This window comes from Eublepharis macularius, chromosome 14 (assembly GCF_028583425.1).
Source record: "Eublepharis macularius isolate TG4126 chromosome 14, MPM_Emac_v1.0, whole genome shotgun sequence".
NCBI classification, from domain to species: Eukaryota; Metazoa; Chordata; class Lepidosauria; order Squamata; family Eublepharidae; genus Eublepharis; species Eublepharis macularius.
In genome coordinates this window covers 638,673-666,637 of record NC_072803.1, presented here as the reverse complement: position 1 = coordinate 666,637, position 27,965 = coordinate 638,673, and the positions used below count along the sequence as shown (strand labels likewise).

The 27,965-nt window shown below is 55.5% G+C and overlaps 4 protein-coding genes across 7 annotated transcripts in view; 2 read left to right on the top strand and 2 right to left on the bottom strand.

Moving 5' to 3' along the window:
* The window catches only part of ATP5MG (ATP synthase membrane subunit g), a 75,543-nt gene extending 64,370 nt beyond the window's left edge, over positions 1-11,173 (bottom strand). Inside the window, exon 1 of the mRNA XM_054998474.1 lies at positions 11,170-11,173. The gene's annotated coding sequence lies outside the window, so the exon portion shown is untranslated. The remainder of the gene's footprint in view (positions 1-11,169) is intronic.
* LOC129342613 (T-cell surface glycoprotein CD3 epsilon chain) overlaps positions 1-11,853 on the bottom strand; it is a 15,507-nt gene extending 3,654 nt beyond the window's left edge. Inside the window, exons 1-4 of one of the 4 annotated variants that reach the window (XM_054998469.1) lie at positions 10,983-11,154; positions 5,122-10,869; positions 3,542-3,571; positions 12-218 (exon numbers count right to left, since the gene is read on the bottom strand). In XM_054998469.1, coding sequence (XP_054854444.1) covers positions 12-218; positions 3,542-3,571; positions 5,122-5,176 — 292 coding nt within the window. In that variant the 5' untranslated portion in view covers positions 5,177-10,869; positions 10,983-11,154. Of the gene's footprint in view, positions 1-11; positions 219-3,541; positions 3,572-3,996; positions 10,870-10,982; positions 11,158-11,733 lie in introns of those variants that run through there. The other 3 variants (XM_054998470.1, XM_054998468.1, XM_054998467.1) reach the window with 3 other exon arrangements.
* MPZL2 (myelin protein zero like 2) lies at positions 11,749-19,784 on the top strand. Its single transcript, XM_054998471.1, has 6 exons — positions 11,749-11,865; positions 14,146-14,312; positions 15,790-16,000; positions 16,968-17,112; positions 17,743-17,818; positions 18,026-19,784. The coding sequence occupies exons 1-6, from the start codon at positions 11,826-11,828 to the stop codon at positions 18,074-18,076; spliced, it is 690 nt and encodes a 229-aa protein (XP_054854446.1). The 5' UTR covers positions 11,749-11,825; the 3' UTR covers positions 18,077-19,784.
* MPZL3 (myelin protein zero like 3) lies at positions 19,357-27,965 on the top strand. The gene is made up of 7 exons (XM_054997946.1): positions 19,357-19,563; positions 19,766-20,033; positions 20,566-20,738; positions 20,993-21,203; positions 25,638-25,803; positions 26,511-26,565; positions 26,912-27,965. Exons 1-7 carry the CDS (start codon positions 19,357-19,359, stop codon positions 26,936-26,938), a joined length of 1,107 nt encoding a protein of 368 aa, XP_054853921.1. The 3' UTR covers positions 26,939-27,965.

Genomic DNA, 27,965 nt, shown 5'->3' with positions numbered 1-27,965 from the left:
TGAGCGCTGACCTTTGATTTGCAGGTAAATGCGATTTATGTTGTCCTCTTTGCCACAGTAGTGCATGCCGTTATGCTGGGTCCCCAAATAGTTTTCGATCGTCAGTGATGGTGAGATGGTCACATTTTTGAATGTGTTTCCCTCTTTCTTCATCCAGTAAGAATCATTCATGGGGCACGTGAGAGTCACATCGTTCTCAGAGATGCTCACTTCGATCTCTGTGGCAGACGAGATGGACAAAGAAGAGCAACAGGCAATGGCAAAAAATATTCCGATTTTCTCCTCTGCAAGCGCGTCTGGGTGCCAGCGCAGCAGAACGGCTCCACCGAAGCTGCAGCTGTGCAGCACTCTGCCTCCACTGGCCTCTCTCGCTTTGGCCAGGGGGTGCAGGCAGGAGACTCCATGCCAGCAGGCTGGCCAGAGGCATCAAGTAGCCCCTCACCACACTTGGAGCCAGAGTGGAGCACGCAGCACACGCGGGTGCCCTCCTCTGGGTGGGCCTGTCTCCACCAGGATGGGAGAGACCACAGTTCCCTGCAGGGCCTTGGGGTCTTGCCCAAGAGAGAGGGCAAAGGAAGTCAGCTTTCCCCAGCCATGCCCAGAGCCTGCCAAGGGTCGACTTTCAAAGATTCCAGTGCCTTGCCCTACCTGGAGACAAGTCGGGGGAAATGTGTGTGCCTTTGCCTGCTCTCCTCTGCAAAAGCCCTTTGGGGCACCAACAGCTCCCCACATGAGCCTTTATAATTACTTACAAAAGTGGGACTCTGTCCAATTCCCCTGAAATTTGATTGGGGGGGGGGGGTCCCAAGGGCAAGGACAACCTTTTCTGAGAATTTCATCCCAGCTGAAAAGAAAATTCAGAGGTTACAACTAGAAATATATTTTGCCCTTGAGACCTAATGCAACAGCCATTTCTACGCCGTTTATTTCCCCCTGATTCAGTGCTGTTGATTTTCCCTGCTTCCCTATTGCACTGCAGTTTGTACATGCATGCATGTCCCTGGCTTCCCCTGATACCTCCCACACATGCTTTGCTCCAATGTTTTGGGAAAGACCATAGCAAAGCCTGAATGGCCCTTATATCGGCAGGAAAGCCCAGATTTTCCCAGTCTCAGCCACATGCTAACCATTTTCCCCATAGCTGCCATTTCTTCCCCTCACCACAGGGAACTCTTAAAAAATTGGCAACCAAATCTTGTTTTAATATTATTATAATAAGTGTACCAGGTTCTCTGAATTCTGAGCTTTAATTTTGTTTAAAAAGTAACTTTAGCACCTTTCATTGTGGAAAAAAGGGGAAAGGCATGTATCTACCATGAAAGTAGCTAAAGATTTAATTTTTTAAATTTGAAAGCTGGGAATTTAGAGAAACTGGTGCACAGTGTGTTATAGTGCCAAGATAAATGCCACCAATGCCCCAATCAATCAATCAACCAACAAAAGATAACAACAACAATAATAAAATTTATATACCGCCCTTCAGGACGACTTATTGCCCACTCTGAGTGGTTTACATAGTAAGTTGTTGTTATCCCCACAACACCAAAATCTTTAATAAAATTCCAGGCACCTGGGTTCTATGGGGCTATACACACCATTCTTGTTACAATTTATCCTAACCTGGTTTATAGAGATTTTAGACCTCTGGGTTAAGGGAAATATATCGTCTACTCTAATGTGTTCTCGCAACTCTTGTTCCATTTGAATGGGAAAACGGGACCTACTCGCTCCGTGAGTGTCTACATCCTTTTTGTGATTATGTAGTGCTTGTTCAGACATCCTATAATAGATGGTGTGTATAAAACAAATAAAAACCACTGAGGAAGATCTCAAGGCTGAAACACATTTGGTTACATGTGTATAATGATCTGGTCGTTTTTAAGATCCAGTTGTTTAAGTATGTCTACATTATGGTCAGGGACTTCTGTATATATGCAATAAGCGTAATATTGTTTTAATGATACAGTTTTAATTCTTGGGGTTTTATTAAAGGTTTTGGTACATTTTTTGCTTTTTTGGCATTGGTCTTGGCACTTCTATGTAAAAGGGTTTTTTTTTTTCTTCTTTCAACCATTTTGGTTACCCAGTGCTTCTGGGATTGAAGCCCCCCCACCCCCGCCGCTTCTTTTTTTCTTCATACAGATTATTATAACATATTGATATAGCAGTATTCAATTGCTGATTAAAAAGAAAAAACACCCTGGTAGAGTGGGGGGTGGGGGCAGGTAAACTATGGGGAAACCTGTGGTCAGGTTCTGGCAGTCAGATCCCCATAGCACTCCACTGCACACACTCCAGGGAATGAGTTGAAGTAACTTTATTAGAGATCCATCAGTATCAGCATTCTCAGACAAGGGTATTGGCAGAAGTGACATGTGGAAGTTTGGAGAGGTTAGTTATAGGGACAGTTCCTGCCTTTAGGATATGGATGGCACAAAGGGGTTAGGAGGGGAGGAGAAGGGTTTTGAGACAGGAGGAGAGAAGGACTGGAGGAGAGGAGCAAAATGACTTCATTTTCAGTTCCCAGACTCAAGCCGGCACTCAAGGACACATTCTCAAGCGGCTGCGAAAACGAAAGTAGGCACCACATTAGGCACCTGTGAGATAAGCAACTCCCAGCTAAACAGGCCACCAGTATGCAACTTTACGCACTCTCAGAGGACCATTACGCATCACAGAATACAGCAAACACTCATGGCAAATATGTAGGGAGACATATATGACACCTGCCATGTGGAAGCCCTGTAGCCACTGTGCTGTATAGGCAGCCACTGCAGCCACAGGGAAACTGCAGATGCTTTGTTCCTGCGTGGAAAACACCTACCGGCAGGAGACTTCTGGGGAAGCATCACTGGTGACACAGTAATGTCACTTCTGGCACAACCTGGAAGTGACACAGGGTTCCTAACTGCCTGCCAATGCCAGGCAAGCTCCCTGCTGTTTATTGCCCACTGATTGCTGGCAATAGATGGAAGATGGCCATCTATTGCCATCCCAAACAAGTCAGTTCCCAGCGGGGCACAATGACGTCACTTCATGAAGTGATGTAATCGCACTGGCTTCGGGAGTGCTCCCACACTTCACAGGGGCCAATTTTGGCCCCAAATGGGCCGATTCTAAAAGCATGGGAGCAAAGCGCAACGGCCTCACTTCTGGCAGCAACGCCATCGCTTTGGCAGCAGGAGTGCAGGTGCAAAGATGGTCATCCCAGTGTGTGCTGGTTCCTCCCTGTCCCGTGAGAAGGGTGTGGGGACCTGGCGACCCTAAAATGACATCATCACACCGGGGACAATGCTCTAGCTTCCACCCTACACTCGGTGGTTTCAGTTTGTGGCAAATGCTAAAGCGCCACCCGATGTGATCCACTCTGGCCTCCCTCACTGAAAGCAAATGCAGGGTTGGCTATGAAAGCAAAAGACTGTTTATGTACCGCTAACCCCCAGTTCCAATTACTCTCCTCCCCCCACCCCCCATCGTGTAAATCCTCTGCCCACAGGGCTGGATAGGAACACGTGAAAGTTGGGAGAAGGAGAAGACTTACTGTTGGCTGCCTGTCCCCAGATGGGGCTGCCTGTGAAGGGAACACAAAAGCGGTTAGCAGCAGATTGCCCCCACGAGGCGGCCTGGCCTAGAGCAAAGCAACCTGCGCTGGGCCCTCCACGGTGCCTCTCCAGCCCAGCTGCTGCTTTGCCACAACCGCCCTTGGCTGGCACAGCTGCAGCGACAGCCCCCAAGCAAGCCTCACGGCTGACAAGCTGCTGCAGGCAGAGCGCCTCTGTGGGTCCCCCGCTCCCCAGAACCCTGCAGGGCGGCTCCCGTCCCAAGCGGCCCTGTGTGGCATCCTCAGGCTTAGCGCCCAGCCGCTCTGACACTCTGGGCTCACTGGAGAAATCAAGCAGCCCCCTCCCGCCAGAAGACAGCAAGACCAGCAGCAAGACACAGGGAGGAGCCCGTTCCCAGAGCTGGAGGGGGTCTCTCCCCTCCCCGCCCCCGCCCCCCAGGAGGCCCAAGCAGCTTTGAAAATGCGGTCTTGCTTCGGTCAAGTTGAATCCCTCACGCCGCCATCGCCTGATCCCTCCAGACAGCTCAGACTAGGGCCACCCTGGCCAAAAGCCACTCCCGGGGTGTGGGGCAGAGCGAGTCAAGCCCTGCTCAGCTCGCAACCCTCAGGCCTTAGCCGGGAAGTGTCCACTGAGACTCAGGACCCCTGTGGCCCAGTCAGAAGGCCTCCTCGGCATTCCTGGTTCTGGGGAGCCCACTCTTGGCTTGGGCAGGGCCGCTTGGCGCACCCCCTGAATTTCCCCTTGCCTCCCCGCTGATCACTTGTTTCCTCAGGCGGGACTGTGGGTGGAGGGGCCGGGCCGGGCCAGGCTTCCCCACATGGCCCCCGCCTTGCCCACTGGGCATGGGAGAGAAGCCAATTCACTGGACTGCAGGAGCGGGAAGACCCTCGCCCGACTCTGATCCTGGCCCCAGCTGAGCTTGCACACGAGGGAGGCCTCCATCTATTCCAGGACCAGAGGCCGGCCCTTTGGCTTTCGGTCATGCCGCTGGGCCATTCTGATCCAGGAAGGAGCCCTGGCTAGTTCGGGGTACGACGGCCACTGCCCCTCCTGCAACCCCACCCATTCTCCAGCACGCCTCCCTCTGGTTCTGTATTCACCATCAGTAGAAAAAGCCTTCTGTTGGTGCTGCTTATGGCCGCTGGCTGGAAAGAGCTGTTCTTTCTCACATGGCTCTTCCATTCAGCACAACGACCTTCTTTCTGGAAACAAGACCTAACTGACGTCCAGAGTTTGCTGCCCTGCGGTGCAGCACCGGCCACTGGTTTCGGCATCTTTCAAAAGGGATTTTAGCACAGAGAAGACGAGCTCTATGGCCACCTAATGGGACTGCTATGTTCAGAGGAAGTCTACCTCCAAATGCCACTTTCTGGGGGAAGAGGACTGGGGGGGGGGGTTGCATTTCTTTTGTTCCTAGCTTGGGAGCTTCCCAGAAGCATCTTGCTGGCTCCTGTTGGAAACTACAGACCCAGGCGGATGCAGACAGCCATGCCTCTCTGAGATGCTCTGCTTATCAAGCGGCCCAACCCTTCCACTGCACCCGTCTGGTGGTACTCACACATACAGAACAAGAGGCCAAAGCCACTGAAGGTGATCCCTAAGTGCGTCTTCATGGTTTGTGTTCTTCCTTGCTGTTGTTTCAGAGTTTCCTCGCCCGGTTTGTGCTGCTTTGCAGCTCAGAAGAGGAACGGAAGCTTTCCCGTCAACTGATATTGCTGATTCTTGCAAGCAGAGCGCCAGCAGTCACCGTTTCCAGTGCTGTCGAAAGCACTCAGAATGAGCTCTGCCAGGAAGTGTAGGTGTGCAAAGTGGTTTCCGATCAGCCCCTCCAAGGAAGCACGAGGGGCCTGCCCCCTGCAGCCCCAGGGCCCAAGGTAAGGGGTGGGGCCTTTGCTCACCAAACCAACAGGGCTGCCAGCGAACCCTGATCACACTGTGAGATTATTGATTTATTGGCTTTATTTATTGCTCACCTTTGTGAGACTCAAGGCGGATGACACAATGTCAAGAATGTAAACCGACAGCCTAAGACACCCAATAAACAAAGCAACCAGACCAGAATGATCAAAGGTAGGAAACCAATGCTAAAGTGTAAAGATTTCAGGCGTGATATATCCTAATGCAGAAAATGGGATGACAAAGTCAAGGACCATGCAGTAAGAGCAGGATAAAACATATAATAAACTAGAAACAAAGCACGTTGTGCAAATAAATACAACGGGCTCTAGAAAGCTGGGGCTGGGGTGGGTTGGCGGGGGGGGTCTGGGAAGGGCTAACAGGCAGGAGGGATCTGGGGAGGGATGGCAGGTAGGGGGCAAGGGGGGTCTGGGGAGAGGTGAGAGGCAGGAGGGGTCTGGGGAGGGATGGCAGGTAGGGGGCAAGAGGGGTCTGGGGAGGGCAGAGAGGCAGGAGGGGTCTGGGGAGGGATGGCAGGTAGGGGGGCAGGGGGGTCTGGGGAGAGGTGAGAGGCAGGAGGGATCTGGGGAGGGATGGCAGGTAGGGGGCAAGGGGGGTCTGGGGAGAGGTGAGAGGCAGGAGGGGTCTGGGGAGGGATGGCAGGTAGGGGGAAAGGGGGGTCTGGGGAGAGGTGAGAGGCAGGAGGGGTCTGGGAAGGAATGGCAGGTAGGGGGCAAGAGGGGTCTGGGGAGGGCAGAGAGGCAGGAGGGGTCTAGGGAGGATTGGCAGGTGGAGGGGCAAGAGGGGTCTGGGGAGGGCAGAGAGGCAGGAGGGGTCTAGGGAGGATTGGCAGGTGGAGGGGCAAGAGGGGTCTGGGGAGGGCAGAGAGGCAGGAGGGATCTGGGGAGGGATGGCAGGTATGTTATGCCAATATAGATTAAAAGCACATGACAATAATCAATACTAATCAATATTAGGCCAAGCTCTTGTATTCGCTAGATGAACTTTTAAACTTCGCATGAACTGTCTGTGTATTTTTTCTATGTGTTAGGTAATTCAACCGGTGTGCTTTCATCCTTTGACAGTTAATTAAAATAGTGGACTTTATCGAGATTAATGTTCCTCTATCAGAGATTCAACCAATGGTGATCGTTCAACTTAACTTTTCCTGACACCTCTCAGAGATTTACAGTTTTCTTTTGCAGATCTGAATATGACATAATTTTTTACTAATTGGAAGGCTGTACTATGGTGATAATGAATATTCAGTGAAGTGTCAAACCAATCATTATTTGTTTGTGCTATCATGTGAATAGACCTTAAATATTTGCATATGATGAGGTATATAACACAGATAGAATGGCAGGGTACTGATGGAAGAAATCTCTTGGGAGAATCTAGGTGAGAACCTATCTCTACCTATGTATTTCATAGAAACTTTGAGCATGTTAAACTAGGGATTTATTAAGAAATGTTAGCAAACTTATTTCTTATTGCCTTTCTGTGTTCTGTTTTTATAGGATTTATATTAATAGCCTTTTATAATTTGATTACTTGCTTCATTAAAAAACTAGGGTGTATTTTCAATAAAGTGAAATAAACTCTAGACAGGTGTCTGTGTGTTTGATAAGGAGTTGCAAAGCAATATTGAACCCTATATAAATACATGTACTGATAAACAGCTGGTTCAAAGAACTTATCTGTTTGATAGGTCTGAAAACTAATTGCTGTAAGCTCTCCTGGAGAGAGATACATCTTTCTCCTGGCTAGTTGAAGCTTAGTTTTAGACACGGGCAAAGGCTCATTACAGGTAGGGGGACAGGGGGGTCTGGTGAGAGCTAAGAGGCAAGAGGAGTCCGGGGAGGATTGGCATGTGGAGGGGCAAGAGGGGTCTGGGGAGGGCTGAGAGGCAGGAGGGGTACGGGGAGGGATGGCAGGTAGGGGGAAAGTGGGTCTGGGGAGAGCTGAGAGGCAAGCGGAGTCTGGGGAGGGTTGGCAGGTAGGGTCTGGGGAGGGCTCAGAGGCAGGAGGGGTCTGGGGAGGGCTGGCAGGTGGAGGGGTAAGAGGGGTCTGGGGAGGGCACAGAGGCAGGAGGGATCTGGGGAGGGCTGGCAGGTGGAGGGGCATGGGGAGGGGTCTGGGGAGGGCTGAGAGGCAGGAGGGGTCTGAGGAGGATTGGCATGTGGAGGAGTAAGAGGGGTCTGGGGAGGGCACAGAGGCAGGAGGGGTCTGGGGAGGGATGGCAGGTAGGGGGCAGGGGGGTCTGGTGAGAGCTAAGAGGCAAGAGGAGTCCGGGGAGGATTGGCATGTGGAGGGGCAAGAGGGGTCTGGGGAGGGCTCAGAGGCAGGAGGGGTCTGGGGAGGGCTGGCAGGTGGAGGGGCAAGTGGGGTCTGGGGAGGGCTCAGAGGCAGGAGGGGTATGGGGAGGGATGGCAGGTAGGGGGAAAGGGGGTCTGGGGAGAGCTGAGAGGCAAGCGGAGTCTGGGGAGGGTTGGCAGGTAGGGGGACAGGGGGGTCTGGGGAGGGCTCAGAGGCAGGAGGGGTCTGGGGAGGGTTGGCATGTGGAGGGGTAAGAGGGGTCTGGGGAGGGCACAGAGGCAGGAGGGATCTGGGGAGGGCTGGCAGGTGGAGGGGGTCTGGGGAGGGCTGAGAGGGCTGAGAGGCAGGAGGGGTCTGAGGAGGATTGGCATGTGGAGGAGTAAGAGGGGTTTGGGTAGGGCACAGAGGCAGGAGGTGTCTGGGGAACGATGGCAGGTAGGGGGGCAGGGGGGTCTGGGGAGAGCTGAGAGGCAAGAGGAGTCCGGGGAGGATTGGCATGTGGAGGGGAAAGAGGGGTCTGGGGAGAGCTCAGAGGCAGGAGGGGTCTGGGGAGGACTGGCAGGTGGAGGGGCAAGTGGGGCCTGGGGAGGGCCCAGAGGCAGGAGGGGTATGGGGAGGGATGGCAGGTAGGGGGAAAGGGGGTCTGGGGAGAGCTGAGAGGCAAGAGGAGTCTGGGGAGGGTTGGCAGGTAGGGGGACAGAGGGGTCTGGGGAGGGCTCAGAGGCAGGAGGGGTATGGGGAGGGATGGCAGGTAGGGGGACAGGGGGGTCTGGGGAGAGCTCAGAGGCAGGAGGGGTCTGGAGAGGACTGGCAGGTGGAGGGGCAAGTGGGGCCTGGGGAGGGCTCAGAGGCAGGAGGGGTATGGGGAGGGATGGCAGGTAGGGGGAAAGGGGGTCTGGGGAGAGCTGAGAGGCAAGATGAGTCTGGAGAGGGTTGGCAGGTAGGGGGACAGGGGGGTCTGGGGAGGGCTCAGAGGCAGGAGGGGTCTGGGGAGGGTTGGCAGGTAGGGGGACAGGGGGGTCTGGGGAGGGCTCAGAGGCAGGAGGGGTCTGGGGAGGGTTGGCAGGTAGAGGGTCTAACAGGTTCTGGGGAGGGCTCAGACACAGGGGGGTGACGCGCCTGTAGCCCTGTGAACCCCGCACCCCGGCTCCACTGACAGTGGTGCAGCAGGGCTCCCAGGGCAGTGGGCATGTCGCTCACACCCCGTTGCCCCGGGTCCACTGAGAGTGGTGCGCCCTGGCTCCTGAGGGGCTCCCAGGGCAGCGGGCGCTTCAGTTATGGCCTGTCACCCGGGCTCCACCTGCAGGCGCATCACTCTTCTAGCTGGCCTCCCCCTCCAGCTGGGCTTCTTCGTCTCGCGGCAGAGGGCCAGGCAGCCTCGCCTGGCTGTCCACCACCAGCGGCACCCTCTGAAGGCAGGGTCCGACCACTCACTTTTTATCCTGGTGCTTGTGCAGGCGCACCAGGATAAATGTGAGTCGTCGGGCAGACGCTAAGAGAATTATATAGTAGGATACTGGAGTACAGTACCAGTGCAGTCCTGAGGGGTGGGTGGGGGGTGCAAAAGTGCTGCAATAGCCAACTGTGTCTCCCTCTGCCATATCCTGGACTGAGCCTAGCATAGTGCTCTGGAGTGGTGCCATGGCAGCTGACCATCAGTGGGCCTCTGTTGTGACTGGAGATTCACTGGCGCACCCACTATGCTGATGCAGAAAGAGGGGTTCCAGGGCATGGTGGGAGTTAGCTGGCTCCCTAAGCCTCCCCCCACCCACAAAACTGGGCAGGGGGTTGGACTAGATGGTCTGTATGGCCCCTTCCAACTCTATGATTCTATGATTCTATGAAAACTGGCAGAAAGGTGCGCTTGCAAATAATGCAGCATAGCCAATGGCATCCATGCGATGAGAAAGGCAAAGCACCCCCCTGGCATAGGCCCATCCACAAGTCCCGGCGCAGCACAGGTGCTAATTACAGCCACAGCCAATCACAGCCCTCCCCAGCAGTGGCCAGCCAGGATGCGTGGATTGGGACTCTGTCTCTGAGGCCTCTGGTGGGGCACTCAGGGGGCCCAGCACTGCACTCCCATGGCAGGAAATGCACAGAAAGGGCATGTGGGCACCACAGAGGAGGCAGCCAGCACTCACCCCCAAGGGTGTTGTCTCGAGAGAGTGAGCAAATGTGCTTGCTGTGTGACTAACTCATCTCATTTCAGAACTTGTACAAGCACTTCATCGCCAAAGGGGCGACCGCAGCTGACAGCTGAGCAGGGCTAGGGACCCAGCAGCTGCGCCGTGGGAGTTCTGCCTGCCCGCCTCTTCCCCCTCACGTGCACCCTGCCACAGTGCCCGTGCATGGAGCAGGCGCAGTTGAAGCGCAACTGCTGAGCGTCTTTTGGAACTCAATAGAGCCACAACAGAGAAGGCACGTGGAGGGGGCGCTGCCAGTCTTGCCCACTTGCAGGGTGGCACCTTCAGGTGGCAGAGAGCATGGCAGGAGAGGCTTCCCTACACATGTGTGTTGGCTTGCTTACTCTGTTTATAGTCCGTGTTTCTCATTAAGAAGGAAAGTGGATGGTCCTCGTATCGGCAGGGCCACTGCGGCCCCTCTGCTCACCTGAACGTTTGGCCCGCTGCCCGCTCTGCAAAGGGGCAAGGTCCACCGCCGCTTGTACATGCGCACGTCTCCCACGGCAGCCTCTTCCTTCTCAGGAACAGCCTGACTGCCTTGCATGGCGGTTGGCAGGGCTGGGCCAGTCGCATGGTGGCTGCTGTTGCTGCTGGGGGCCAGGCCTCGCTGCATGGTGGCTGCCAGTGCCAGTTGGGGACAAATTGCAGGGCAGCCATCACTGCTGAGGAGGGCCAGGCGGGGACCAGTTGTGCAGGTCCTGCTGCCGCCCCCCCCCCCCCAGCCCATTTACGATTCTTTTCGCATCAGGGGACATGATGGCAGCTGAAAAGCGGGGAGAGAAAGGCCGGCTGCTGACTCTCGAAAGCGCACGCCCTGGGGATCTAGCGGGTCTCCAAGGTGCTCCTGGGCCTGGGTCACGCTCTTCTACTACAGACCAACGTGGCGACCCACAGGAAACTCTCCTCTAGGAAAAAGGGAGAGGCTACGAGGGAAGGAAACGAGGAAACGGCGGAGGAGGGGGGGGGGAGGGAGGACGGAGGTGCCCCCCCCACAAGTCTCTGTGGATCCCCCACTTACCCTGGCTGACGCTCTCTCTTCCGCCCGACGGCTGCAGTCCTAGCCCGCCTATCAGACGTCTCCTCCTATTGATTGCACTGACTTAAAGGCTAACCTACGGGAGTCTCGGGGAGAGAGGGGGAGGGGGAGGGGAGCGAATCCATCAGGAAACGGCGAAGTGGCCACAGGCACCGGGAGCGCGGAGGCCGGCCGCGCGCTCTCTTCCAGCGCCTGCCCAGAAAGGGCAACTCCCCGCGACGCAGCTTGTGACGGAGGGGACGCCCGGCTAGGACCAGAGAGTTGGCAACCGCAGAGCAGAGCAGCGGGATGCTGCCAGCTCCGGATGGGCCTCCCGGCCTCTCGCCGGCTGCAAAGGGTCAAGGGCAGTCCAGTCGGACAGGCCGCAGCCGCTGCAAACGGCCAGGGGGCCCGCAGCCCCTCGCGGCTTCCACACGCACGGGGAGGGACGCGGCGCCGCCACGGGGCCCGTCTGCAAGCGCCCGCGGGCCGAGGCGCCCAAGGGGTTCGCCGGCAGCAGCCAGATCGGAGCCGAGGGCTGGGGGAGCGCCCCAGGAGGGAAGCGGGCTCTTCCGCGGGCAACGCCGGGCCGGCATCCCTCGACGACGCCTCTGCGGCTCCTGCTCGAAGCGCGGCGGGCGGGCCGCATTCTGCCCCCTCCCCGGGCTTCCGCGCGGGGGGCCTCGGAGCGCGTGCAGAGGGCCCTGGGCTCCAGCCGCCGCTCCCGGCCGACGCTCCTCCTCCAGCTTCCTACCTGGGCGGCCGGAGGGAAGGACGGAAGGCGGCAGGCAGCTGCCGAGGCTCCACCTTCGCCGCTCTGGAGCCAGCAGGAAACCCGAGCGGAGCATGGCCCGAGCGGCGAGCGTCGGCCGCCTGTTGCTGCTGGGTAAGCCGGGCCGGGCTGGGCCGCCCACCCCGCGGGGCCCCGAGCAGGCCCGCTTCAAGCAGCGGCGGGGAGTTCCCGGGAGAGGCCCGGCGGCTCGGCCTTAGAAACGGAGAGCGCCGCCCGCCCAACTGCCTTCGCCGCGGCCCCGACCGGCGGGCGGGCGGGCGGGCGAGCCCGAGCCTTGGGGCAGCCTCCGCCTCCCTCGGGGCCAACTTCGCCTGGCCCGCGCCCTTCCCCGCGGAGGCGCGCCAGAGGGGCCCCAGCCCGGACGGAGCCCCCACGGGGCGGCCGGCCTGGGCTGCGGGCGCGCTCCCGGCCTGCCTGCCTGCCCGCCCGGCGAGGCCCCGGCCCAGAGCCGCCGTGTCCCCACCCCGGGCAAGGGCGAGGGGCCTCCGCGCAGGACGGCGCTTCCGCCTTGCCCGGCTCGGCCTCGGGTCGGAGGAGGGCGAGTTTCGCAACCGGCGGGCGAGGAGCTGGGCTTTCCCCAGCGCGCCAGCCGGCCCTGAGTCACCGGGAGCAGGAGGCGCCCTGCAGCCCGAAGGGACGGGCCAGCCGGCAGCTCCGAGAGGCGGGAGGCCCGGCCCGGGAGGCTGGCCCGCGCCGCGCCTGGCCCGGCGCCCCGGCTCGGCCTTCCGGGCTGCGGGGGGCCTTTGCGCCTGGCGCCTCCGGGGAGGGAGCAGGCACGGGTTGCCAAGGCCAGGCAGGGCCTGGAGATCTCCTGGAATTACTACGGATCTCCAGGCGGCAAAGGGAGCCCGTTTGGTGTCGTGGTTAAGAGCGCGGGACTGGAACCTGGAGAGCCGGGTTTGATCCCCCCCCCCTCCTCCGCTTGAGGCCCGCTGGGGGACCTTGGCTCCCTCGCAGCTCTCCCAGAGCTCTCTTGGCTGCACCCACCTCACAGGGGGATTGTGGTGGGGATAATAACAACACCCTTTGTAAGCCACTCTGAGTGGGTGTTAAATTGTCCCGGTATATAAATGGGCGATGATGATTCAAGATCAGTTCCCCTGGAGGAGATTGCTGCTGGGGGAGGGGGCAGGCCAGGGCCTTATACCCGGCTGAGGCCCTTCCCCAGGCTCCACCCTAGAAATCTCCAGGAATTTCTCAACCCAGAGCTGGCAACCCTAGAGGAGGCAACCAGCAGGAGCAGTCTGAACCCACCGGAGGGAACAGAAAGGACCGCTTCCCTCACCCATCCACTGCCAGCCTTCTCTGGGTGGCCATCTGCTCCATAAGTGCCTAGAGCCACCCCAGGGCAGGGCGTGTCTGCACGGAGCCCCTGGAACAGCCTTCCTTCCTTCCTCCCCCCACACTTGAGAAATGCACCTGGGACCTTCTCTGCTTGTATCTGGTGCCAGGCAAAGCCGTTTTGCTGTGAGGAGTGCTTGCTGCGCAGGCTAGGCTGCTGGGATGGCCCCATTTGGGCTTCCTTCCTTGGCTGCATTGACTATTTATTTCCTTACATTATTTATAGTCCACCTTTCTCACTGAGACTCAAAGTGGATTACTCCGTGTGTAGGATTTTTCTTGGTGTTACTGTTTCTATAGCTTAATCTTTTTACGCTATTGTATCATTTGTCTTTGGGTGTAAGCTGCCTTGAACAACTGCTGGAAAGGCGGTGTGTGCCTCAGTTACACAGAGTGCAAATGCACGCCTGTCCCAAGTGGCTGTATTTAACGGACTCCAGGCTAGTCCGCTGCCTAGACGCCCTGTGCCAGCTCTACAAAACCCATTCAGGCGCTGCTCGCAGGTCCTCGGGGATGGTTGGAGGGTGTCTCAGGCAGACGGGAGGTTTCAGGGAGGGACCAAAGCAGCCCCCCCGCCCCCGCCCCGCTTATGGTCCGAAATGAGAACCAGCAGGTTGCTCATGCGGAAGCCATGCTCTGGCCCAGCCAGTCTCCGGGATGGCTGAAAAGCCCCACCTCCAAAGCCCAGGCCCTGCCAGCCCCACCTAAGGAGCAGCCTGTGAGAAGGCGCTCGGAGGGGGCGGGGACCTCATGCTCGGAGGAGTCCGAGCCAGACCAGACCGCTGCTGGGAGGTTTTCTTTCTCCTTTCCTTCTCTGGGACATTTTTATCCCTCCCTTGCTGCGGGGACTTAGGGTGGCATGTGTGGTTTTCCTTTCTCTGCCCGCACAAGAGCCACAAAGTAGGTTAGGCTGAGAAAGAGTGACTGGCCTGGAGTCACCCAGTGAGTTTGGTGGCCAGTGAGGGATTTGAGCCCGAAACTAACCATTTACACCACAGTGTGACAATTCTTCATTCTGATTGCTTCCTGCAGTTGTCTGGCCTGTGGCAGCCATCGAAGTCTATACCCCTCAAACCCTGGAGGTTCTGAATGGGACAGACGTACGCTTGAAGTGCTCCTTCCACAGCCAGACCCTTCCTGGGAAACAGGTGGCCGTGACCTGGAACTTCCGGCCCCAAGCGGGTGGCCCAGATGAGTCTGTGAGTTCATCTTGACCCTTTTGTGGCATGTGGCACGGCGCCTTCCAGTGGGTGGCAGACACTGGCTGCAGCTCTGAGATTCCTGAAGAGTTCCCCATGGACAGCCAGCGCCTCTGCAGGGCAAGCTGTGCTAGCCACGCACCACCCCTGCTCCCAGTGGCCGTGCACCCGGGCCTGGCATCCCGGCTCACAACGGAGTAGGTGCCAAGGGGATCAGGCCCCAGGGCTGCCCTCTGCACCATGAGAAGGAACCTCCCAGGGCAGCTGTGCCTGGCTGCACTGGGAAAGCACCCTCTCCAAAGAGAATGCCCACCCAAATATTTAAAGGACCGCAGGGGTTAGCAAAATGACTGTTTACTTACTGTAAACATTTATATGCCACCTCTTCAGAGACCTGCTTGAGGGAGCTAACAAAATAAAACAACGTGAAATCGTAAAAATGTAAAATCATTAATAACAGCCAATAGAAGCATAAAACATTTAGTGGGCAAAATGCTCTTTATAGCAATCCTCAGGCTAGGTCCGGCTTGTAAAAAAAACACTCAAAAGATTAACCACTTGTGAAAAGTCTGGGTTAAAAGAATGTTTTTGCCTGGCACCTGAAAGAAAGTAGAGTGGGCAGGCACCAGGAGAGCCACAAGGGAAATGGCATTCCCGAGGCTAGGGGCCACCACTGAAAGAGCCGTGGCTCTGGTTGCCGGGCTTCTCACAGCTTGCAGGCAGGGCTACAGGCAGTCAGCTGCTGGGCAGGATCTTAATACTGCAGCCTTTTTCACTCCATAAAACAGGCTGAAAAAAAGCAGAGAAGCTGACAGAAGAAACTGACCAGTGAGCCCAAATCTAGCCTTACCGTTTCATTCCAGAAGATCTTGCCTTCAGATAGTAGCAGGCAGTGGCGAGGCCTCGGTTCCAATTCATGGGGTGTTGCAGGACAGCCGAATGGGGAGTCCGGCTGAGAGTGGGAGAAAACCAGACAAACGCACACATGGCTGATGGTCAAGCAGCACTTGGAGTGTTTGCTGATGTTCCCGGCCTTAGCAGATCTGATGCTGCTGCAGTCCCCGCTCTGGGTACCTGGTTAGTCAAGGGCGGCCCAACTGCCCCACATATGCTGCCATGCCTGTCGTTCACGGAGCCTCGTGCCCCGGCAGCGAAATGTCATCTTCTGAAGGAAGCAGAGGCTCGGCTGATGGATCGATTGTCCACGTTTCTCACTGAAACTCAAAGCAGATTACATAGTATAAATCCAAATGACCTCTGTCTGGGACACCCAATAAACAATGCGATAAAGTTTGGGTGGTGTAAAGTTTGAAACGAAGCAGAGATCTGATCCAGAGCCAAAACAGCGCTGTTATAAAGTGCAAACAATTTAACCTGATATGTTAATGACCTCTACAGACAGGAGCAAAGTCACCTCAAATAGATGTGCCCCTCCCACTCCATGGGGGAATAATTGGGCTCCTCTGTGACTCCCCAGGTGTTCTACTACCATGAGCAGCCTTACTCCCCAACAAAGGGCCGCTTCTCGGGCCGAGTTACATGGGATGGCAACATCAACAAGAACGACGCTTCCATCATGCTTTGGCATGTGAACCTGGCTGACAATGGGACTTTCCAGTGTCTCGTGAAGAACCCACCTGACGTGGATGGGAACATTGGGGAAATCCAGCTGGCCGTCGTACTGAGAGGTGCGTAGCCTCTGGGGCAGAGAGGGGCCGCTGGTGTTAAGACTCAGGCAGAGGGGCTTCTTGTTTCCACTTGCCTCCCACTCCCCCTGTCGTAGAGATATAATTTTAAGCACATATGTTCTGGTTAAACACATGTATTTTAGTGAATGTTGTATGACCTTTAATGTAGTTTGTTAACAAGTTGTGGAAAAATACAAGTGTTCTTTTATCTTTGACAACTAATTAAGAGTAGTTGGGGAAAGAGTATAAATGATTCTTTAATTTTTAAAGAGACTAGGTATAATCTGTTATCTAGCTTTTTAACATCTTTAAAAGATGTATAGAATCTTATCTATGCAGGTGTGCAATAACATTATATGTTAGCTTAACAAAATATCACATGATTAAAAATCTGAAGAATCAGCTAAATCTAAAACCAATCATCTTTTTATATTATTGCCACACATAAAAGATCTTAAAGATGTCTTTATGGGTAGCAAATGTCATTTAGTTAAAGAACTTGAGTTTTGACGAAGGAAATTTCACACGGAAGATTTTAGATGAGAAATGTGTCTATGGAAAGTCCAATGCATTCCATAGGGGACTTGCCCATATGATCTGATTTTATATCATTCATGGTTTAAATTGAGAAATGTTAAAGCGATTTACTTCTTATTGCGTGCATATATTCATCACATTGGATTCATTTTAATAGGACTTTATATTTTAGTATCTTGCTTAACTAAAAAGATAAACAAACCTAAAGGAAGTCTCTGTGTACCTTGATGGGAAAGAGTGAAACAAGCGCTGCTCACATAAATGGTTTGCGTGAGAATCAGTTTCTCTAGGAAGAGAGATCTCTGTTATCCAACCTTATTCAGAACTTGAAATATAAATCCCCACGCTAGACAGCTTAGAAGCTCTAATAGGGTATGGATAAGTTAGTCGGTGGCACCCCTGCCGCATCACTCCTGTTGTTTCTGCACAGTGGCTTTCTCAGAGATCCACATCTTGGCAATCACCATTGGTTCTGCCTGCGTGCTCATGATTGTCATCGTGGTGGTGGTGGTGATCTGCCGTCAACAACGGAGGAAGCGGCAGGAGAAGAACATGGAGATGGTGGAGACCGAACGGTAAGGGAGGCAGGGGCCGGGAGGCTGTCTGTGGGGCAGGGGAGAGCAGCACGGCCCCTGGGGGTCCGCACTCATGGATGTGCAGCATCCTTTTCAAAAGTGCAGGGCAGGGCAGCCCTTCGGAGGCAGAGCAAGGAGTGGGGAGGGAGAGCTGGGGGTGGTCGTGAGGCGGATGTGGGAACACTCCTTTGGCTCCTCCTCTGAAACTCAGCCAGGCGCCAAAGGGCAGTGTCATGAGCAGAGTGTGGTGAACTGGAGACGGATAATCTGGAGAGGGCCAAGATAAGGCCAAGATGCTGGGGGGTGAGGGCGGAAGCAGAGAGCGAGCCCAGTTGTGCAGCTGGCTGTGAGCCAAGGTGCTCAGCTCCCTGCAAGAACAGCCCTCTAAAGCAGCAGCATTCTTCTGTGTGACAACACAACCCTGTCCCATACAGTGTGCCCTGTGACTTCAGGTGGGAAAGGGTGCCAGACCCACGGGGGGGGGCTGCTCTTGCCCGCTGTAACGTCTCCCTTGGAGGGGGCCTGCTCTCTACACCCCCCCCCCTCCCTGGACTTCTGCTTTCACCAGCTGGGGACTGAGAGCAGCTTCGCTGGTGCTCTGACAGCTTCCTCTGTTGCGTTTAATAACAGGCCAGAGAAGGAGAAGCTATGGAAGGCTCAGCCGGAGGATGGAGCGCACACCCCTGCAGAGAGCCCGAAGCTCCCGGTAAGACCCCTGTAACGCTGGCCCCTCTCCCCAGCTGACCTTTGTTCCTGGGTGGGTTGGCAGAAGCCGTGTGGAAGATGCCTCCGCACATCCATGCCAGGTGGGCAGAGGGCTGTGGCTTTCCCCTCCCCCCACCTGGAGGTCTTGGGCCCAGCTGTCCCCCAAGGAGAGCCCCTTTCTGCAACTGTTTCCCCCCCCCCCCCACAGCCTCCTCTGCCTTCCGTCCTGGAGCCAGGAGCGGGTTCGTTGGATTGCTGAATTCGAGATGGCCGGTGCCACCGCCTTTTGGCAGAGGGCGTTATGACCCTGCGAAGACCTGCTTTCCTCGAAGAACGCCTGCCGACCTAGGAGAGCAGCAGCATATTCCCAGGTCTGCAAAGGACAGTCCAAAGCTGGCTGGCGAGAAGAGCGCTGCTGCTGCTGCTGCTGCTGCTGCTGCACTGGGGCAAGCCAACCAAGGCCCAGGAAGCCCCCCTTGGCCCCCTGGCCCTTTGCTTCATCACCAGCCCCTTAAAGCAAGGGCAGGGAAAGCCCCACCTGCAGAGACCTGTTCGGCCAGCACCATCAGAACCGGGCACCCTCTCCTGCCTCAAATGGGCTGGGCTTCCTGCTACGTCTGCAGACAACTGCAAAAGCTGCCGCAAGAAGGAGGCCTTGTTGGTCTGGGCTGGAGCCCAGTTGGTCTGGGCTGGAGCCCTTGTTGCCCGCCTCCCTGGCAAGAAGCCAGAGCTTTGTTCCCTGTTCAGGCTGGGGGGGGGTGGGGGGGGGTGGCGGCGCGAATTGCTTCCCCTTAGGAGGTGGCCCTTCAGCCTGGGGCTGGCTGGTGCATTTTGATCAAGGAGCCGCCGGTTGCCCTTTGCTGCGTCCGCTCTGCCACCCCTTCTCTCGCCAACATAAGACCTGCAGCGTGAGCTCGCCCTGGAGAGTGGAGCGTGCTTCCTACTCCGTTCTCACCGCTCTCTCTGGAGAATCTCTCTGAGCAAACTGCCAAGGGGGCTTTCCGCACACAGCCTTACCTAAAGGTGAGGAATGGGACCCCCTTTTCCCTACTTCCGCTGGCAACAGATATGAGCTTTGCTGTTTCCGAATCTGATTTCTGATATTTGCACCCAAATTGTTTTGGGAGAAGCCCAGCCCTCCTCTTACTCTACCCACTTCTCCCAAACTGCAGTCACGGAGATTTTCATCTGCCTCGATTTCCCAACTGTAGCATGTTTGGGGGAGCATCCACGGGGTGTCATCCCCTTATTGTCCACTTTCCAGGTTTCCCCCATCCTTGGGGTGACTTTTCCAGAAAGGACAGAGTCCAAGCGCATTAGCAAGCCATTTGGTGGGGAAGGGGTGCAGCTGAGCACATCCCATGCACATGGCTGCCTTTTTGTTTTCTGGTGAGCTGCTACGGAGCTTTTTTAAACCATCTGTGATTTTGGGTCTGTCTCCACAATGACCAGTGCTAGAGGGACCGGCCAGTCATGGCAAGAGAGAGCTCTACAATGCAATTGACTTGGCTGTAGCTCTACAATGGCTGTAGCTCTACAATGCAATTGACTTCATGGCCTGAAAACGCCCTTCAGCACTGCCCAGGGCAAAACGCCAGGAAAGCGGCTGCCCAGGGAGGGACAGAGCGCCCCTGGCTGGCAGTCTTCAGGGAGCGGCTGGACGAATCCTGCTTGGGGATGCTTGGGGCCCTTCCTGCGCCTGGGCAGGGCTTGGACGAGGTGGTCCCTCGGGCCCCTTCCAGTCCTGTGACTCTAAACTCCCGGGCGCCTCTCTGCTGGCCGCGTCCTTGAGTGGGCACAAGGAACTCCTCCGCTTGCGGCTGCGGCTGGGCCAGCCCAACGCCGAAGCGCCCGGTGCCCCGCCCAGGAACACAGCCGCGCCCCGTCCGGGCAGGGATGATGCTGTGCTGGCCCGACCCGAGTCCCGTCTGTCCAAGTCCCCTGAAAGGAGCGGCCTTGGAAGGGCGCGGCTCTGGCCAGGACTGCGGTGCTGGCCCGCCGACGGCCAGCAGGAGCGCCATCGCCGCACGCCGAAGCCCGGCCGCTTCCTCCAGCCGCGGCGGTGCGGGAGAGGCCGACAGAGCCGCGCGAGCGCCGGTGGGCCGCTCGCCCGCATCGCTCCCCGGAACGCCGCCTGGCCTGTGCCCTGCTCCCGCTGCCCGGCGGAGACCCAAAGGACGCCGCCGCCGCCTTTCACAGCTGCCTTTTGTACACGTGTATGAGAATAAACGGTGTTTGTCAGGTCGTGGCCGCCTGCGTGTCTGTGGCGGGGGGGGGGCGGGCTCCGAGGGCCGGCGGGGGGGCCGACCAGTCTGCGCTCGCGCCCTCCCGGGATCCGCCGCCGCCGCGCGCAGGGAACCGGCTCGGCCGGCCCAGGCCGAGCAGCGCATCCGGAGAGCGGCCTGCCTGCCCGCCCCTTCCGCCCTGCCCGCCCCTGCCCTGCCCTTCCCAGGCGACGGCCGGCCGCGGCAGACGATGGGCCTGTGCGGGGCGGCTTCCCTCCTGGCGGCGCTGCTGCTGCTGCTGCTGCTCGGTGACTGCGGGGCCGGGGGCCGGGCGGGGGCGGCAGAGACCGGGCGGGGCAGGCCGCGGGCGCCCGATCCGAGGCGGGAGGCCGCTGGGCCCTCCAGGGCGCCCCGAGCCTTGCCGTCCGCCTGCGGGGCGAGGGCGGCGCCCTGTGGCTCGGCTGGGCCGGTGGCCTGCGCGCCCGGATTGACGGTCTCTCCGGTCTCTCGCTCCCTGCTGCAGGCGCGGCGCGGGTGCGGGTGCGGGCGCTGGAGGTGCGGGCGGCGGCCGAGGCGCGGGCCTTCGTGGGCGAGGCAGTGGTGCTGCGCTGCTGGTTCCGGTCCTCCTCCCCGGTGTCGGAGAGGCTGACCATCGACTGGACCTTCCGGCCCCTGGCGGGCGGCGCTTCGGAGCCGGTGAGGAGCTGCTGCTGCTGCGGGCCGGGGGGCGTCGCTCCTGCTGCTCGGGCAGAGCGACGCTCGGCGGGCGGGCGGGGAGGCGGAGCGCGTGAGCCGCAGGCGCCCCGGTCAGCGCAGCTGGCTCGTCCTCCGCGGCCCCGAGGAAGCTTCCCGGTGGCAGCAGCGCCGGCCGTGCCTGCGGCACGGGGGCCGCGGCGCTTGGCTGTGGCGCGGCTCCAGAGGGTGCAGTGCCGGCTGTCTCTGGCCTCCAGATCTTCCATTACCAGTCGGGCCCCTACCCGGCCCGGGAGGGCACCTTCCGCGAGCGAGTCTCCTGGGCGGGGGACGTGGCCAAGCAGGACGCCTCCATCGCCATCGCCAGCCCGACCATGGAGGACAACGGGACCTTCTCCTGCTCCGTGAAGAACCCCCCCGACGTGCAGCACGACATCCCGCAGACGGTGCTGAGGGTCACGCAGAGAGGTACCGGCAGCCTTTCTGGCCCCAGAGAGTCGCTTTCTGCTTTGGCTCCAAGTCGAGCCAGCCCTGCTTTCCCTCTCGGCTCCTCAGAAGTAAAAACCATCTCGGGCACCTTCCTGGAGCCCGGGGCAGCCTCCTAAGAGAGGACACTGGGCCATCTTCCCCACCTCAGCTCTGCTTCTGCCCACGGGCCTGGGCAGCACAAGCACAGGGGCCGCGGGAGTCCTTCTGCCCTGGGGCTGACGGTGCGAGATCTGCGCGTGTCCTGGTCGGCAGAAAGGGAGCAGGCCCTGTGCTGCACAGGTGAGAGCCCCCAGGCTAGACCGAGGGTTCCCATCCTCCAGGGGAGGATCTCCAGGAATTACAACTAACCTCCAGACTACAGCGATCAGTTCCCCTGGAGGAAATCGCTGGTTTTTGGAGGGTGGAGTCGGTGGCATCAGACCCCACTGGGACCCTTCTTTTCCCTAAATCCCTCCCTCTACAGGCCCCACTCCCAAATCTCAAAGAATTTCCCAGCTCTAGCTAGACCTGTATTTGTCAGGTACCTGGATATCTGTCCAAAGGAGGCAACAAAGATGGAGAGAGGTCTGGAGACCAAATCCTATGAGGAAAGGGTGGAAGAGTTGGGCATGTTTTGTCTGGAGAGGAGGTGACAGAGAGGCAATAGGAGGGCCCTCTTCCAGGATTTGAAAGGCTGTCACGTAGGGAATATATCACATTATCTCCAAGTTGCGGGATACCATTAGGTTTGTTTGTCTGGGAGAGCTTCTCTTTTTTGGTCACTATGAAGTTAGGGAGATCGTGAGAGGGGGGGAGGGGGAGGAAGGAGTGGGCTGGTGCTTATTTGATTTTTACACTGCTTCTCTTCAATTAAGAGCTTGAAGCAGTTCATAACAAGGACCTCAGTTAAAACTGAGGAAGGCCTTTAGGGGCCAAAACGTGCACAGTCTGTTTGTTATTGGGTAGTCCATCAATTGTTTATGAGATATTATAAATCTGTCTGTACTTACTATTGGTATAACAATAAGCAAAAACCACAAGTGGAGGGGTGGGGGGGAATAAAAACTCAGAAATACAAAAATCAAGACTCTAATAAATAGCTAAATATAAAGTCACAATAACTGTCATAACAAGATACGAACGTTCAATAAAGATAGAAATATATTACATTAAAGAATTAATCACATGCAGGCAAGCCGCTCCATCCATTGTTTATCCACTATAATCCAATAGGTACAGTCCTCCACAATGCTGAATCACAAGGTGAGTAGAAACAGGTAAGTCCACAGGATAAATGTTCACAAAGAGTCCCAAAGACACAAGGTAGTAGTCTTGCGTTCTTCCTTTTAACAGGTATGCTGCAAAAGATGAATGATCATGGAGCACACGCTCCCCGCCCAACAAACTGGGCCGGCTGTTGCCCCTTGTTTCATGTACAACACCTCCTCAGGGGCGGTAACCAAAATCACCTGTGGTCATACAATCACCTACAAACCACATAGTCACATGTAATTATATAAACCATTAATAAAAGGTTTTTCAAAAATTTGTGCTTCATAGTATTGTCCTTTCGGTTAACAATACTCACCAGTATACATGTACAGTTGGAAGCACAGTCAATTGATAATGAAGTCAACACACAGTCAAGGCGGCGACCCGCCCAAGACACCCGTCTTTTAAAAGCCGGATTGTTAAGCCTCTTAAAGAAACAAGATCAACATCACATGTTATACATTTGATACAACAGGTATAGTTTGGTTAAAGTAATGTAACACCTCAAGATTGAGCACACATTGCAGAATGATATAATAAATAAATACCTGGAGGAAACATGACATGTTCATTTCATTATTCAAACCATCCGGTTTCAGGGAGCGCAACCGATGTGTCCAGTAGCACTCCCTCTGTAAAAGAGTTTTCTGTAGCAATCTATGGGGGACTGTCTGTTCTGGAAAATGGTAACATACCTAAATTCCTCCTCTCTCTCATGCATTTGTGCAAAATGCTCCACTGATGGAGCTTCCAAGGTACCATTCCTAATGCGTGGCTCGTGTTCCAACAGATGTATTTTTAGAGGTCTAGTGCTGCCAACATAGAACCGGTTACATTCACAAATGATTAAGTATACAACGCCAGGTGTTTGGCATGTGACCAGTTCCCTCAGTTTAATAGTAATGTTAGTACCAGGAATGGAGGCATTGGTTCCAGTAACAACCATGGAGCAAACACGGCAATTCCCGCATTTAAAGCAGCCCACGGGAAAATTAGTCACATGGCTATTTCAAATTGGAATGCACCAGCATGTCCTTTAAATTCCTGGTGCGCCTAAAAACAATCAAAGGGGGCACCTCACAACCCTTAATGCCACTGACAATGAACCAGTGTCTATAAATTATGTTCTTGATCTTATGAAATAAAGATGTAAAGTCTAAAGTCCGTCGGAGACAGCTAGATGTGTTACATTACTTTAACCAAACTGTACCTGTTGTATCAAATGTATAACATGTGATGTTGATCTTGTTTCTTTAAGAGGCTTAACAATCCGGCTTTTAAAAGACGGGTGTCTTGGGCGGGTTGCCGCCTTGACTGTGTGTTGACTTCATTATCAATTGACTGTGCTTCCAACTGTACATGTATACTGGTGAGTATTGTTAACTGCAGGGACAATACTATGAAGCACAAATTTTTGAAAAACCTTTTATTAATGGTTTATATAATTACATGTGACTATGTGGTTTGTAGGTGATTGTATGACCACAGGTGATTTTGGTTACCGCCCCTGAGGAGGTGTTGTACATGAAACAAGGGGCAACAGCCGGCCCAGTTTGTTGGGCGGGGAGCGTGTGCTCCATGATCATTCATCTTTTGCAGCATACCTGTTAAAAGGAAGAACGCAAGACTACTACCTTGTGTCTTTGGGACTCTTTGTGAACATTTATCCTGTGGACTTACCTGTTTCTACTCACCTTGTGATTCAGCATTGTGGAGGACTGTACCTATTGGATTATAGCTGATAAATAATGGATGGAGCGGCTTGCCTGCATGTGATTAATTCTTTACTGTAATATATTTCTATCTTTATTGAATGTTCATATCTTATGACACTTATTGATTGTGACTTTATATTTAGTTATTTATTAGAGTCATGATTTTTGTATTTCTGAGCTGTGATCCCCCCCCCCCCACTTGCGGTTTTTGCCTTTTGTTATACCAGTCTTGGTGGAGGAGTCTTCTTGTTATTACCTTGTACTTATTATTGGTCATTGGGTAATCCATCTTTGTATATGAAATATTATAATCTGGTGTGTATTTGTTACGCAGTCTGATATTCAGACTTCTTGTTTTTTTACAGTTTAAATTGTTGGCTATATCATAGAATTGGAAGGGGCCATACAGACCATCTAGTCCAACCCCCTGCCCAGTGCAGGATGAGGATATGTACAGGATATGTACACTTTATAATAAATATTTGCAATTTTGTAATATTTTGGTATAGTTAGCCTGACCCTCCCATTTCATTCACTATTTTGGGTTGACCCCCCCCTTTTCCCTTCGTTTCTAGGTAGATATATAGCAATCAGCTCTGGCTCACAGTAAAAATATTAAATGTCCAAAGCACACTGGACTAGTTCTGCCTTGCAGAGTTTCTGAAACATCAGCAGCTCCCACAGGGCATTCCAGAGGGAGGGCGCCACCATTGGAAAGGTCCTCTTCTTGGTGGAAGAAAGTTGTGCCACCGAGGGGACAGGAGCCACCAGCGAGCCCTGCAAAGAGGCACAAAGCAGCGCAGGGGTGGGGGTTCATAACGGAAGAGGCAGGCCCAAAGGAAGGAGGGTCCCAGACTGTGAAGGGCTTTAAACACCTTGAATTGGGTTTGGAGACTAATTGGCAACCGCTGCAGCTGCTTCAAAATCAGTGTTATATGAGCTGGCCATGATGACTTGGTCAGCAACCTAGCAGCTGCATTCTGCACCACCTGAAGTCTTCGGTGCGTGGCTCTCGTGGCCCTTCCTTACGTGCCCAGGGTAATGCCAGTCACCACTTGGGATCAGGAAGGAATTTTCCTCACGGCAAGATTAGCTGGTGATCTTGGAGGTTTTTTGCCTTCCTCTGGGCATAGAACAGCGATCACTGAGGATACGGGGTGGGTGGGGGGTAGCTGTGCATGTCCTGTATTGTGTAGGAAGCTAGGCTAGAGGTCCCCGCAGGGTCCCTTCCAGCTCTATGATTCTATGTTCCTGTCCACCCTTCTCTTTCTACAGGCTTTAGGTTTCTTTGCCCAACATGGTTCCCATTGACTTTCTGGGGCTTGGCCGGGGCTCATCTTTCATCCTGTGCCTCTCTCAGTGGCAGGCTAGGCTTTCCCGGGAGTCCCTGGCCTTTGCTCGCGGAGGCCCAGCTGACTTGTCACCTTGATCTCAACTCCTTCCACAGGCACCTCCTTCCAGCTGTCGTTGGCCGGGCTGCTCTCCATGCTGGTCTTCCTCCCCTCAGCCATTGTGGTGGCTCTACTGCTGGTCAGAATGGGCAGGAAATCTGGGGCGCTAAACAGCAGGAAGAAGTTTGCTTGCAAGAAGTCCTCCATTGAAGTTGTTGACGAGTGAGAGCATTGGGGGTGGGGGTTTTGTGGGTGTCATGGAATTGCAGAAGAACAAAAAGCAGCCTTGTGGAGCCTTAAATGCTAACAGATGCTTAAGTTGTCATGGGCTTAAGCATACTGTCTGCACATCAGGAGCACTGGAAGTTGAATTGCTGGCCCCATCCTGCTCTCTGGCCAACTTACCATATGCCCAGCAAGGAGGGCTGCAGAGGTGGCAGAGGGTGGCTGGACACAGTTATTGAGGGAGTGGGAATGCAAGCCTCTTCGTGATTTTGTGTACAGGGCCAGGTGGGAGTTGGTTATCGAAATCCAGCTGCGCTCCGGCCTGCCTGTTGCCCCCCGAATGTATCCTGACCACTGATGGTTCTTGCAAAACATTTGCATCTTTGGTGGGCTACAGAGATGGAGATCTTGCTCTGTCTACCAACCAGTTGGGCATCCCTAGTGAGGCTGGTCTATTTAAGGGGGAGACTTTGGGGCTGATGTAGAGAAGTCTCTGTGGTCAGACCTTACCAGTGAGGAGCTCCACACTCTGATTGTCAGAATGGGGAATGGGGACTTTGCAAGGAGGAGGGCGTGTTGGCAGGACCAGGGGTCCAGCTGCTTGCCTAGGAGTCTTCAGGCTACAGTAGTGGCCTTAGAGTGGCAGTGCGGTGGCATGGGTAGTAGGTGCTGCCGATTGGAGCTGCTTTGATATATTCCTGCAGGACTGAGCAACCGGGCTGTGTGGCGAGACTGGCTGGGAGGTGTCTGCAGTGCCTGGTAAGCATAAACAACATTCTTACCTGCAGTTGGGTTGCGAGCTTGGTGTCTGGCCAGTGCCTTGAGCACCTGGAGCTGCACCCAGCTTTCCCTTCCCCCGTGACCCCACCCTGGAGCAACTCCTGAAACCATGTGACTTTAGGTGTGTTGGCAGCAGGCCCTCGCCAGAACCACTTTGCAACTGGCGCACGGAATGGTGGCTGCTTTCCTTTGCGTGCAGCCACAGGGGGCCCTTCTGCCACCTGGTGCGTTCCTTGGCACAGGGGCCTCCAGCTCATTCTGCTGGAGCTGAAGCTGTGCTGATTGGAGTGCTTGAGAATCTGGTTGGGTTTTGCTTCTTGTCCAGGACACAGATGAGGAAGATCCTTACTGACTGAAGGACAGAGACAACCTGTGATGCTGCCCACGATCTGCCCACGTGGAGTGGAAGTTTGGTCCTGGAATTATTAATGTAGGCAAGAAGCACAGCTGCTGCAGGACCCTTTTTTCCGCCCCGGGTTAATTATCAAGATTTTCCCATTTCTTATTTGCTGTCTTGACCTGCCTGGTCTGCATGCTTGGACTGAGCACTGGGCCCGTGGGGGTCACGCACCGTTGCAATGGCCAGGCTTTTGAACGGCCGTCTCCTCAGCTGAGGCCGGCACTAGGACTGTGCCTCCATGTGCCACTTAGCTCACAGTTGTGTCTCACGAGAGCACACCGTGGCCGCTTTCTCCTCATTTTGGCTACACAAGCTTCTCCTCTGGCAGGGGAATCCATCTTGGACCTGGTGCTCAGAGCCTCCTGGAGCAGCAGCAGCAGCAGGATCAAAGTGCTTTGGGGGGCAGTTTTTCAAAGGTGGGAGCAGCCTGTGACTGGCAAATGGGCATAACTGATTCCTGTTGACCTGGGAGGGGAGAAGTTCTGGGCCGTGCCTGAGACTGCAAGGAGGGCGGCCCCAGGAAGGGCTAGGAGAGGGGGCTCAGGTGCCAGCGAGGCCTCTTTGGGTGGGGGAGAGATCATTGCATGGCTTTCCCCTCCTCACTGCTGGTTCACAGGCAAGGTGACCTGCCCTCTCAGTTATCTGGGTGGGCCGTGGACCATGTGCCCATGGCTGGTCTTGCATGCCTTGGCTGATGCAACTTCGCTCTGCATGACAAGGGGCCAATTGTTGCCTGAATGCAGAGGTGCGTGCGAGTCTCAGAAAGCTCGAGCTCCTGTTCCCATTTCGTGGCTGCTGCGGGGAAGGACAGGTTCTGGGGGGGCTTGAGAACCTGCACAGAGTAGCACCTCCTCCTCCCTTGTGCCCTGGCATTCTCTTCTGCCTGCTGTACCCTGTTTGGCATGCAGGCACACTTGTGTGGGGCAGAGCTGCCATCAGAGTGGCATCTTTCTTGGGACCAGTAAACATCTTCGTACCA